A 14,333-nucleotide genomic window follows, 5' to 3' on the forward strand; every position below is an offset into this window, starting at 1 on the left:
TCTTTTCTGGGGAAAAGATGTTCTGTAAAAAGAGGAGTTTGCACCTGAATGGGAAGGGACCTTGTATCCTCGCAGGCAGGTTTGCTAGAGAAGTTGGCAATAGGAGAAAATTGCATAACATTAAGGTTTTATCTTGGGGTACTTTGGAAACAAAATTAAAGTGTGATGAATCCAGGCCTGAAGCCCTTGCAGTTAAATGCTCACAGTGCAAGAAATAAAGTTTGATGATCTAGTAGCAGAGCTGCAAGTTGGCAGATCCGACATTGTGGCCATCATTGAGTCGTGGTTGAAAGCTGACCACAGCTGGGAACTAAATATCCATGGATGCTGAGTATATCAGGACAGGAAAGTATGCAGAGGGGGTGTGGGTTAAAAATGGAATTAAAACTTTGGAGAGAGGAGACATTGGATCAGAAGATGCAAAATCCCTATGGGCAGAATTAAGAAACTGCAAGGGTAAAAAAGATCCTTGATTAGACAGGCCTTCAAAAAGTAGCCAAGAATGTATACAAAATGGGCAATATAACTCAGTGGTTAGAGCACTGGTCTTGTAAACCAGGGGTCACGAGTTCATTCCTTGCTGGGACCTCATTTCTGTGAGGGGTGCTGGACGGTAAACAAAGTTAAAGAATTTCATGTATGTTATATTCTAAATGTTGTATTACATGACAAGAATGGAACCTTTACCAATAACACAATAGTCAATATGAAGGTTGATTGAGAAAACCAGGATGATGCTGGATCCCAAGAAAAGGAATTTATTGAATGCTTTCAGGATGGCTTCTTAGACAGCTTGTGGCTAGGCTGAACATGGAAATTCTGGATTGGGTATTGAGTAATAAATCAGAGTTGATAAAAGTACTGAAGGAAACGGAACCTTGAGAAGGCAGAATTTGATAGGGAGAAACCAAAATCCGATGTGTCAGTATACCACTGGAATATTGGGAACTAAGAGGTATAAAAGGGGAACTGACCAAAGTTGATTGGAAAGGCAGAGAGGACAGCAGAACAGCAATGGCTGGAGTTTCTGCGGGGAAAACTGTTTAGACAGGTATAATCCAAAAACATATCTGAATGGAAAAATTAAAACTGTAGCTGACAAGAAAACTTAAAGCAAAAGGGCATACAAGGAAGGAAAAACTAGCAGGAACACAGAAGACTGGGAAACTTCTAAAAGCTTGCAGAAAGCAAGAAGATCATTAGAAAGGAAAAGATAAACTTTAAATGGCAACTAGCAAATAAAATCAAAAAATAAAAGCATTTTTTTAAAAAGTATATTTAGAGTTTAAAAAAAGACAAGAGTGGATTTAGGACCAATAATAAATGATATTGGAGAAATTATAATGGCAAAAAAGGAGATGGCAAAGGACTGAATGAGAATTTTGTATCACTCTTTACTGTGGAAGACATTAGCAGTATACTTGACTTTCAAGGGTGTCGGGGAAGAGAGGTGTGCAGTCATGATCACCAGAGAGGTGCTTTAGAAGATGAATCCTCTAAGGGGAGCCAAGACTCCCATATTAGATGGAATGCACCCTTGGGTTCTGAAAGAAGCATCAATATACGGTAGATTGTGGAGACATCAATGATTTCCTAGAATCAATAGATTCTGCCATGGTTCCAGAGGACTGGAAAATTGCAAAGGTCACTCCATTATTTAAAAAGGGAGGGAGACAGGAGAAGACCCCTAACAGTTGTTGGGGGTCAATTGTCAAGGATCAGGTTATGGAGTAGCAGGAGGTACATGACTTGTCCAAGATAGGCCAAAATCAGAATGGTTTCCTTAAGGGAAAATCTTGCCTGCTAAATCTACCACAATTCTTTGAGGAAACTACAAGCAGGCTAGTCAAAGGAGAAGAAGCGGATGTTGTATACTTGGACTCAATAAAGGTCTTTGACAAGGTGCCACACATGGCTGTTTAACCAGATGAGAGCCCATGAAATTATAGGATTTCAGATTATCAGAGTACTTGCATGACATCACATACAACCATGAGATTCTTTTTCCTGCAGGCGTGGCAGAATTACCACTAATTGATAATGCAAAAAAAGACTGTGCATAGTGTGAAACATGTGACCAAACAAAAACAGATAACAAAAGTAAACAAACTGCATTACAGAGAGATCAAGATGAAAATCAATAAAAGTGTGCAAGAGTCCTTAAATGACACTCAAGTTTTGTTTTATAATTTTTAAAATTTTTAACACTGTGAACCATATCAACCAAAATATGTACAAATGTTTCTCATTAAATTTACAGTGGCATTTTCTCCCTTTTTTCCCCCTTTCCCTCCCTCCCCTCTTCCCACCACCCTCCAAAACCCATAAATAATCAACATATACAATACAGTAAAACCATAAAACAATATCTTCACACAAAGGAAAATGAACAAGAAAATTGCATCATCTATTTGTTACACACTGAATCCAGTTGTTTTGTCTTCTTATCATTTTCATTTTAGGGGGTGGAGGTCCAAGGTTCTGTGTATGGTTCCCAAATTTGTTCAAACAATGTGACTTTATTTTTTAAATTATATGTTATTTTTTCCAATGGAATACATTTATTCATTTCCATGTACCGTTGCTGTACACTCAGGCTCTCTTCTGATTTCCAAGTTGACATTATACATTTTTTTGCTACAGCTAAAGCTATCAGAATAAATCTTTTTTGCGCTTCATCCAGTTGGAGGCCTAATTCCTTACTACTTGTTACTTAGAAGAAAAAGATCTCTGGATTTTTTGGTATGTTGTTTTTTGTGATTTTATTTAATATCTGATTTAGATCTTCCCAAAACTTTTTCACTTTCTCACATGGCCAAATTGCATGTACTTTTGTTCCCATTTCCGTCCCACAGCGAAAACATCTATCTGATATGTTAGATCCCATTTTTTTTAAACTTTTGGAGCTTGATATATAACCTGTGTGACCAATTATACTGTATCATACATAACCTTGTGTTTATTGTATTCTTCATAGTTCCAGAACATAATTTTTCCCAAACTTCATTTTTTATCTTTATGTTTAAATCCTTTTCCCACTTCTGTTCAGGTTTATAGTTTATTTCATCATTTTCCTCATCTTTCAGCTTAATGTACATATTTATTATAAATCTTTTAATTATCATTGTGTCTGTAATCACATATTCAAAGCTGCTTACTTCAGGGAATCTCAATCTATTTCCCAATTTATCCTTTAAATAAGCTTTCAATTGATGATATGCAAACATTGTACCATGAGTTATTCCACATTTGTACTTCAACTGTTCAAATGTTAATAAATTATTTCCCAAAAAACAATTTTCTATTCTTTTGATTCCTTTTCTCTCCCATTCTCTAAAGGAAAGGTTATCTATTGTAAAAGGGATTAGTGGATTTTGCGTCAATAATAATTTTGGTATTTGGTAATTTGTTTTTTTTCCTAAGTGAATCTTCTTCCATGTATTAAGTAAATGATGCAGTGAGCTTTTATATTGCACCAACTTTTCATCCCACTTATAAAGTATATGTTCCAGTACCTTCACCCCTATTTTATCTAGTTCAATCTTAGTCCAGTCTGGTTTTTCCCTTGTCTGGTAAAAATCCGATAAATACCTTAATTGGGCGGATCTATAATAATTTTTAAAGTTTGATAACTGCAAACTACCCTGATTATACCTCTCTGTTAATTTATCTAACGCTACCCTCGGTTTCCTCCCTTTCCACAAAAATTTCCTTATTATTCTCTTTAGTTCATTAAAAAAGATTCTGTTGAGGGAATTGGTAACGATTGAAATAAGTATTGTATCCTTGGGAACATGTTCATTTTAATGCAGTTTACCCTCCCTATCAATGTTAACGGTAATTCTTTCCAATGTTCTAAGTCTTCCTGCAATTTCTTTAGTAGTGGCTGATAATTTAGTTTGTACAAGTGGTTTAAGTTATTATCTAACCTGATCCCCAGGTATCGGATTGCTTGTGCTTGCCATTTAAATGGTGATTCTTTTTTTAAATTCTGTATAATCTGTATTACACATTGGCATCACTTCACTTTTATTTGCGTTGATCTTGTACCCCGATATTTCTCCGTATTCCTTCAATTTCTTATGTAATTCTTTTATTGATATCTCTGGTTCTGTTAAGTATACTATTATGTCGTCTGCAAATAAGCTAACTTTATACTCCTTTCATTTATTTTTATCCCTTTTATTTTATTTTCTATTCTTATCAGTTCTGCCAAAAGTTCTATTGCTAAGGTGAACAATGAGGGGGATAGTGGACATCCTTGTCTAGTTGACCTACTTAATTTAAATTGATTCGATACATATCCATTTACTGCTACCTTCACCAACGGTCCATTATACAATGCTTTAATCCAATTTATATATTTTTCTGGTAGATTGAACTTCTGTAATACTTTAAATAAGTAAATCCACTCTACTCTATCAAAGGCTTTTTCTGCATCTAAAGCATCCTTGAACTGCATGAATTAGATTAATAAGTTCACAGACAGTATCCGTTGTTCATCTTTTCTAAATAAATCCAGTTTGATCTTGTTTTACTATTTTTGGTACACAATCGGCCAATCTGTTTGCTAATAATTTCGCTATCATCTTATAATCTGAGTTAAATAGAGGTATTGGTCTATATGATGCTGGTGTTAATAGATCCTTCCCCGTCTTTGGTATTACTGTAATTGTTGCTGTCCTACATGAATCTGGCAAATTTTGTGTTTCTTCTACCTGGTTCATTACTTCCAGAATAAGAGGAATTAATAACTCTTTAAATGTTTTATAAAATTCTATAGGGAATCCATCCTCTCTTGGTGTTTTATTGTTTGACAGCCTTTTTAATATATCCTGTACTTCCTCTATTTCAAATGGTTTTATTAGGTTGTTTTGTTCTTCTTGCAATTTCGGCTGTTCAATTTTAGCTAAAAATTCCTCTACTTTATTTTCTTTCCCCTCGTTCTCAATTTGGTATAATTGTTCATAAAATTCGTTAAAGTTTTCATTAATCTCTGTTGGGTTATATGTAATTTGTTTGTCCTTTTTCCTTGATGCCAATACCGTTCTTTTAGCTTGTTCTGTTTTAAGTTGCCAGGCTAATATTTTTTGTGTTTTTTCTCCCAGTTAGTAATACTTTTGCTTTGTTTTCATTATGTTCTTCTCCACCTTATACGTTTGTAATGTTTTGTATTTTATTTTTTTGTCCACCAATTCTCTCCTTTTCGTTATATCATCCCTTTTTACTAGTTCCTTTTCTGTACTCACTATCTCCCTTTCCAACTGCTCTATTTCCTAATTGTAATCCTTTTTTATCTTAGTCACATAACTTATTATCTGTCCTCTAATGAAGGCTTTCATTGCATCCCATAATATAAATTTCACTCATTCTGTGTTTATTTCAAAATATGTTTTAATTTGGTGATCAATAAACTCTCTAAATTCCTGCCTTTTTAGTAGCATGGAGTTTAACTTCCATCTATATGTACTTGGTGGGATGTCCTCCAGTTCTATTGCTAATAACAGGGGTGAATGATCAGATAGTAATCTAGCTTTATATTCAGTTTTCCTAACTCTCCCTTGAATATGGGCCGACAACAAAAACATATCAATCCTTGAGTATGTTTTGTGCCTACTCGAACAATATGAATATTCCTTCTCTCTTGGATCTTACCTCCTCCATATATCTATGTTTCATTTCCTACATTGATTTAACCATAAATTTGGCTACTTTATTCTTTTTGCTTGTCTTTTGTCCAGTTTTATCTTACATTAGATCCAAATTGAGGTTAAAATCCCCTCCTATCAATATATTCCCTTGTGTCTGCAATCTTCAAAAAAATATCCTGCATAAACTTTTGATCCACCTCGTTAGGTGCATATATATTGAGCAAATTCCAAAATTTTGAGTATATCTGACACTTTATCATTACATACCTCCCTGCTGGGTCTATTATTTGCTCCTCTATTTTGATTGGTACATTTTTGTTAACTAATATGGCTACACCTCTAGCTTTTGAATTATAGGATGCAGCCGCTATGTGTCCTACCCAGTCTCTCTTTAATTTGTTATGTTCCACTTCAGTTAGATGCATTTCCTGATAGATACTATATCTATATTTTCCTTCTCCAATAAATTTAGTAGCCTCTTCCTTTTAATTTGGTTATGTATTCCATTAATGTTTATAGTCATATTGTTCAACATGGCCATCTTATATCTTGCTTACACCTCTTTTCCACCTCCATCCCCCTTTTACCCATTTTCATCCCTTAGTTTTCCCTTATTAACCTCAACACATTTAAAACATAAAATACCCCAACAGTTCCCACACCCAATAATACCATAACCCCAAATGCTCCCCCCTCTCTGAGTTGCCCCTTATCCCTTGTCGAGCAATCACAACTCCCCTTTCCATTTGGTTTGCGATCTTGCTCGCAAGCGTCAACTGATTTTGCACTAATGGTTATTCCCACTCCTCCCAGCCCTCCCCAGAAAACACTTTTTTTAAAAAAAACACATAACAAAGCTCTCTTTTTTCCCACCCCTTACTTCCTTCTTTCCCTTCTCTTTTCCCGCTTTAGTTCTTTACATATGTATTGTTTTTACATCTTTATATATACTTTATCGCCGTTCTTCATTCTTGTTACATCTCTTCATCTGTCCTGCAAACGTTCTGAAAATTTTTGTGCTTCCTCCGGATCCAAGAACAATCTGTTTTGCTCCCCTGGTATATATATTTTAAGCACAGCTGGATGTCTTAACATGAATTTGTAACTTTTTTTCATAAAATCGTTTTTGCTGTATTAAACTCCTTCCTGCTGTTTAAGAGTTCAAAATAAATGTCTGGGTAAAATAATATTTTTTGACCCTTGTATTCCAGTGGCTTATTATCTTCTCTAACTTTATTCCTTGCCTGCTCCAGTATATTTTCTCGTCATAAATCTCAAAAATGTTATTAAGATGGATCATAGTTTTTGATGTATCTGTGGTTTCAGAGCTTGTGCTCTGTGTGCCGTTTCTATTTCCATTTCATCCTGCATTTCTGTCATTCCCAGGACCTTCGGAATCCATCCTTTTATAAATTTCTTCATGTCTGTGCCTTCTTCACCCCCCTTCAGCCCCACTCTCTGTGAAGATCTTGGTCTTCTTCTTCCTCTTCTTCTGTGTCTGTACCTGTGTTTGTGTCTTCTTCTTCTCTCCTTTGTGTCTGTGTCTTTTCTGTTTTTCCTGATGAGCTGCTTGTATCTCTTTGTCAGCCCTCCTCTTGCTGTTGGTCCTCCCCTCCTGGGCTGATCGTCTGTCGGGCTTCCTGTTGTTGATCCTCTTGTCGGTCACCCTCTGTCCTCACTTGTCTATTTCCTCATTCTCTCCTCTGCCGCCTTTCTCGTCCTCCAGTTGAGCGCCCTGGTGCCGGGCATCCTTCAGCTTTTCATGCTGTGGCTGTCCACTCTTCTGCTGAGCCCCCCTCCTGTCGTTGTCCTCTTTTTTCCTTTGATTGCGCACTGCGCACATTTGCTTGGCTCCAAGAGCCATTTTTGAAGTCCACCAACCGGGAGGTCGCGATTCCGCAGGGCAGGCACTAACCTCGGGGATCAGGTGCTCCTCGCCACCACACCTCCCTGTTCCTTCATGCGGATAAGGCTTTCTTCTCCGGTGACTTTTCTACTTTTTTTTCGGTTGTTTTTACTTTCTCCTTCTTGGGTGCCATCTTCTTTCTCTTCTCTGTAATTTTATCTTCTATTTCTTATATTTTATTTTTGTTGTGCTTTGTCTTTTTCTAACTTTTTTTCCTATTTTTCTGGAGAGGGGTGGTTTTCCCAACTGGCCACTACTCCATCACGTGACTCACCAAAATGAGTCTCAGGTTGAGTTTGTTGTTGAGGAGTTTGACGGTGGAGGGGCAGCAGCTGTTCCTGAACCTGGTGGTGCGAGTCTTGTGGTACCTATTCCTCTTTCCTGATGGCAGCAGCAAGAACAGAGCATGTACTGGGTGGTGAGGGTCTTTGATGAATGCTGCTACTCTCCGACAGCAGCGTTCCCTGTAGATGTACTCAATAGTGGGGAGAGTTTTGCCTGTGATGTCCTGGGATGTGTCCACTACCTTTTGGAGGGCTTGACACTCATAGGTATTGGTGTTGCCATACCGGACCATGATTCAGCTGATCAGCACACTTTCCACCACAACTCTATAGAAATTCGCCAGGGTTTCTGATTTCATACCAAACTCCGTAAACTCCTGAGGAAGTAGAGGTGCCATTGGTGTGTTGGGTCCAGGAAAGATCCTCTGAGATAGTGACTCCCAAGTACCTAAACTTGCTCACCCTCTCCACCTCTGATCCCCCAATGATCACTGGATTGTAAACCTCAGGCTTTCCTTTCCTGAAGTGAACAATCAGCTCCTTTGTTTTGGTGACGCTGAGTCCAAGGTTGTTGGTGGTGCAGCATTCAGCCAAGTGTTCAATCTCCATCCTGTATGTGGACTCATCCCCTTCCTTTATAAAACCCACTACCATGGTATCGTCAGCAAATTTGTAGATGGTGTTGTTATCATACCGTGCCACACAGTGCTCTGGTGGTGATCGAGATTGTGGAGGAGAATTTCTTACCAATCATCACTGATTGTGGTCTGGAGGTGAGGAAATCCTTGATCTAATCATACAGTGAGGAGTTAACACCCAGCTCTTGAAGTTTGCTGATCAGTTCTGAGTGAGATGGCATCCACCATAGACATGGAGCAAGTAGGTTTAATTTTTACAACTTAGATAGACTGCACGGTACAGGCCCTTTCAGGCCATGAGCCCATGCCGCCTAAATACAACCAATTGACCTTTTCGAAGGGTGGGATGAAACCAGAGCACCCGGAGGACATCTACGTAGACACAGGGGAAAAGTACAAACTGCAGGATTTGAACCCCGGACTCTATCGCTGGCACTGTAACAGCAATACACTAACTGCTAAGGAAACCGCAAGGGCCAGGAATTTTCATGCCAATGAAGATACTCATTTAAAAAAAGCTTCCAAGAACCTCCTTGAATCTTTCCTCTGTCCACGTATGATAGCCTCTTACAAACAGGAGACACAGTGCCCATTTCAGGAGTATGGAGTTGGAAGCAAATGAATAAGGTGACTGTAAAGAAAGCTTTAGTGCTGGGGACATGGGCCTGGCAAAGTATGTTGATGTTCATTCATTTTTCCCACCAGCTGAATTTTGAAGTTAGTGCTAGCAGTACCCGTTTTTTGAGCTAATATCTGGCAAAACTGTGGCACAGTAACATCAGCGCTGCTGTTGGTGTGGACACTCCAGAGAGCGGGGACCGGAGACACAGCGCTCCCCCATAGGGTCCAACTACCTCATCTGACTGCTGCCAGCTCTGTATAGGCTTTAAAGGAGGCGACGGCGGCTTTATTTAAAATCCTGCAACCTCAGGGTCTGGATCCAAAATAGTGGTGCCTGCAATCAACAGCAGCCACAAGGGGGTTGCAGACTCTAGGGAAACTCAGGACTAATGCAGGGCAACAGAAAACAGGGAGAAAAACCTCAACCCCTCCCCCACCATTTAAGAAGGAGAAGCTGAGGAGACAACCCACAGAACCATGACCAGTTAGGGGCTCTGCGGCTGAGAAACACACAGGCAGTGGATTATTGGTGGATTAAGATGAAGACCCCATGCAGGCTGCAAACTGCTGGAGCCTGTGGTCAAAGAATTCACACCAGGTTATGGACAGCTAGGCTCAAAACTGGTTGAAGGGGTACCAGGTATCAAAACTGGGATGCGACTGGGTGCCAAGCGCTGAAGGGTTCCTAATCATGTTAGAGGTTTAGACCTGGAGCTCGGATTACTGATGGTTTGGTCTATGGGGCTGCGGAGACTGCAGGAGCACTGGAGGAAAATCCATAGATACTCGGTGACTCTGTGTGAACTCTCTTTTGCTTCTCCTTCTCTGACTGTAAGAGGCACCGGGAAATTTCTGCTGATGGCAACTCTGTCTGCCTTATAGCAGACTAAAGGCAATTTCGTATAATAAAAACAGTGCAATATTACATGACAATAAAGGAATCTGGAATACCAATCACTCAATTTAAAGTGCCCACAGCCTGCTAAACAGATCCTTCTCAGTTTATTCCAAGACTTGGTTTTCTGTACAATAACTGATCCAATCAGTAAAACACGAAAATCAATAGACACTGTGGTTGAATTAAAAACACACCATGCTGGAGAAACTCAGCAGGTCAAACAGTGTCCTTTATATCCATTCAATCCATCAAACAAACACACTATATACCCTATTCTGTGTGCTGTAACCTCTTGACCAACCTCTTGCTTGAGACTTTATTAAAAATTTGCAAAATCACCACATTATCTGGTCTTCCTTTATCTAGTCTGTAACCATACCCTCCAAGAACCCCAAAAATCAAACACTGCTTTCTTTCCACAAGTCCACACTGACACTGATCAATCCTATAATTCTTTTCAAAGCATATATTATATACTTTACACACTTCTTTCAATTGAAATTTGGTTAACTGGAAATAGTCTCCCATTTCGCTTCCCCCCCTCCCCTGCTTTAAACAGTTATAGAAGACATTTTTTAAAATCCACAATGTGAAGTATTATGGAAGAGAGTAAAACCAGGAGTGGGCAACCTTTTAATTTAGACATACTGCCCATGAGTGTAGGTTAATTGGGCAGTTTATAGCCTGTTACTGGGCTGTATGTCTAAAATTTTAAAATTTAAAGGTTGGCCACCCCTGCAGTAAACAAAGCATTAACTATTGCCTATTTTTCAAAAACTTTTCGTCATTGTATCAAATGCAGTACGGTTCTGATGGAAGCCAAACTGGTGTTTCACCCAAAAAGAATATTTGGGGTTAAATGGGAAAGTCTGCAGATGCTGATTGTAGTTCCATACACAAGAGCTGAAGAAACTTAGCAGCACCTGAATTAAAAGGTTGGGAGTGGGGGGGAGAGAGAGAATGAAGGAAGAGGCAGGGGAATATCAGGGGTAGATATGGGTGGGAGGTAGGAGAAAAGCTGAGAAGTGATAGGAGGAGGGGGTAGCTCTCTGAAGGGGGTGAGGAACTGGAGGAAAGGAAACAGAGTCATTGGAAAGACAGACTCGGTTGGGGGGGGTGGCAGAAGAGAGGCATTTAATGGAAACTGGAAAAGTCTATGTTAATGCCGTCTAGTTAGATAGTGGCCATACTGAATATTAGGTGTGTTTCCTCTTCTTTCTTTCTTTCTTTGGCTTGGCTTCGCGGACAAAGATTTATGGAGGGGGTAAATGTCCACGTCAGCTGCAGGCACGTTTGTGGCTGACAAGTCCGATGCGGGACAGGCAGACACGGTTGCAGCGGTTGCAGGGGAAAATTGGTTGGTTGGGGTTGGGTGTTGGGTTTTTCCTCCTTTGCCTTTTGTCAGTGAGGTGGGCCCTGCGGTCTTCTTCAAAGGTTACTGCCCGCCAAACTGTGAGGCGCCAAGATGCACGGTTTGAGGCGATATCAGCCCACTGGCGGTGGTCAATGTGGCAGGCACCAAGAGATTTCTTTAGGCAGTCCTTGTACCTTTTCTTTGGTGCACCTCTGTCACGGTGGCCAGTGGAGAGCTCGCCATATAACACGATCTTGGGAAGGCGATGGTCCTCCATTCTGGAGACGTGACCCACCCAGCGCAGCTGGATCTTCAGCAGCGTGGACTCGATGCTGTCGACCTCTAATTTGCTGGTATATTTGGGGCCCTGTTCAGAAGGATGGGAGGAAATTAAAAACAAGCATTGTACAAGACAAACAGTGGGTGCTGTTAAAGAATAATGATTTGCAGCAACCAGGAAGACTGGTCAGTTTAGAGCTATGAAAGGTAGGGTTGGGGACACAGGCAGAAGATATGCCTGGTGATACCATCATATTTACATATTAGTGCAACAGATGATCGAACATAGGGGGTCAGAAATATCGTTTTCAATTCATGATCAACGGCAATAGAATTTTCAACACCCAGGAAATCAAGAGATGTGGGGATAGTTCAGAAAAGTTTTAAGGTAAAAGATTAGCCATGTTCATAATGAAGTAGTCATTAAGGCAGGTTGCCACACTCTTCTTGGGCACTGGTATGTTTGAAGCCTTTCGGAGTGAGATGTTGAAGATGTCCATGAATACATTGGCAAGTTGGTCAGCACAGGGGTTTTCAGTACTTATCCGGGTACTCCAACCAAACCAGAGATTTCCTTGGATTCACTCTCCTGAAGGTAGCCTTCACGTTATCCTTAGATACTGACAGTAGAGGATCATCAAGAGACACGAGGATATAGAAAACTGAGCTCATCTGGGAGTGATGCATTGCTGTCTCCAATTGCACCAGATTTGATTTCGTAGAAGGTTATGTCATTTAGGCCCTGTCTCAGCTATTGTGTATAATTTGTTTTTTCCATTCTCATCCAGAATCTCCATTTCATCTGGTGATGGCTTTCCGTAGGTCACACCTGCACCTTGAATTGTGTTCTTGATTGCTGGACTTAAATGTCTATGATGACTCTCAGCAGATTCCAGATTTCAGTGTTCATCAGGGCTTCCAGTTGGGGAAAAACCTGAACAAATAGGTGGGGACACGCTCGTCCACAGCTGCTTTGATGAAGTATGTACTGGCCCCTGGTGTAACCAGCTGCACCAAAATGTGTAGACTAAGCACAAGATTCTTCATCCATCTGAAAATACCAAGTTGGAATGGAGACAATCAACCTCAAGGTGCATTCAACCCATCCTGGTGACCAGGTGGAAATGTAATGAACATTCTATCTTTGAACCCAGGTAAACCCACAAAGTACAATACACAAATATGCTGGAGAAACTAAGTAGATCACGAAACATCTAAAGGATAAATAAAGTTTCAGGACTGGGTCCTTTGTCAGTAATAAGCAAAATACAGGTAGATGTCTGAAGAAAAAGGTAGCTGTGGGGGAGGGGACAGGCTAACAGGCAAGAGGTGATAGGAGGATACCAGTCTTTTCACATGGAACCAAATCTGTCCTGTACATAAAAACACTGCTGGAGGAACTCAGGCGATCTCACAGCATCCACAAGAGGTAAAGATACCAATGTTTCCAGCCTGAGCCCTTCTTAAAAAAATAGGAACAGGGTGTAAGAATAAAGAGACAGAAAACTGACCCGAGGAAGAGGCCAAACCAACAAAAGATGTAAATTGGATAAGAGAGGTGAGAATTGATTTTAGCTCTGTGAAACGAGACAGAGGGAAAAGTGGAGGGGGGGAGGGGGGGAGAGAGGGAGGGAGAGAGGGAGGGAGAGAGAGAGAGAGAGAGAGAGGGGGGGGTAAGAGAGGAAAGGAGAGCGGTGGGGTTCTAACAGAAACTGGAGGTCAATGTTAATGCCATCCGGTGGGAGGGTGCCTAAATGGAGGATGAGGTGGTGTTCCTCAGTCTGGCAGTGCACGAGACCACAGAATGGGACAGGGAATTGAAATGGGTGGCCACAGGGAGATCTGCGCTATTGCGGCGGAAGGAACCGAGGTGTTCAACCAAGCGATCTCCCGGTCTTTGCGAAGTAGAGAACACTCCAATGCGATGGAGGGAGCACCTGATGCAGTAGATGACCCTGATAGATTCACAAGTGTTACTTCACTGGCATCCGTGTTTTTAATGACAATCACGGCTTCTGCAGATGTTTGTCTTCCCTCTGCAGTGCAAATGCCAGTGTTTTCCTGCTCTTCATGTTACCTGCCTGCAGGAGGGTGCACCTGTAGTGACATTCCCCTCCCTGCACACCCTTCATTCTCCTCTTCCCCCCCCCCTTCCCCTTACCGTGGTGCAGGTGAGCAGGCAGTGCGCGTGCACGGACCAATGGCCCGACAGCACGGTGAGGATGTGCGCGATCCCGAGGACCGCGAGCGCGACGAGACCCGCCTCCGGGTACTGGCTGACCCCGTAGCGGCACACCCACAGGTAGAGCCAGGCGGCGTAGAGCGCGGCGAAGGGCCCCAGCGTGCCGTGCAGGAGTAGAGGCCGGCGTCGGTACAGAGACACACTCTCCACCAGCTCCTCGTGGAGGCCGGCAGAACGCCGGAGCCTCGGCTCCCTGCCCGCCTCCATCACCGGGCTCGGGGTCGCAGGCCCGACACGGTGACGCTGCACGGCAACCGGCATCCCGTCCACGTGACCCCCAGGTGGCAACTGCGACTTCCGGGTCACGTGCCGAGCATGACAACCAGCCTTTCCGCTCTGAGATAGAATGGAAGAGCCCACAGTATAAACCTGCTCCTTATTCACATCTAATATTCGATATTTTCTTAACTTTTTAAGATATATTAATCAATTCATTAACCAATAGCCACAGGCATCATCG

General features: G+C 41.3%; 1 protein-coding gene across 1 annotated transcript in view; it reads right to left on the reverse strand.

Moving 5' to 3' along the window:
- Positions 1–14,168, reverse strand: part of atp13a1 (ATPase 13A1) — a 114,072-nt gene extending 99,904 nt beyond the window's left edge. Inside the window, exon 1 of the mRNA XM_069927574.1 lies at positions 13,793–14,168. Coding sequence (XP_069783675.1) covers positions 13,793–14,134 — 342 coding nt within the window. The 5' untranslated portion in view covers positions 14,135–14,168. The remainder of the gene's footprint in view (positions 1–13,792) is intronic.
- Between the last annotated feature and the right edge of the window lie 165 nt (positions 14,169–14,333).

This window comes from Narcine bancroftii, chromosome 3 (assembly GCF_036971445.1).
Source record: "Narcine bancroftii isolate sNarBan1 chromosome 3, sNarBan1.hap1, whole genome shotgun sequence".
In the NCBI taxonomy this organism is placed as follows: domain Eukaryota; kingdom Metazoa; phylum Chordata; class Chondrichthyes; order Torpediniformes; family Narcinidae; genus Narcine; species Narcine bancroftii.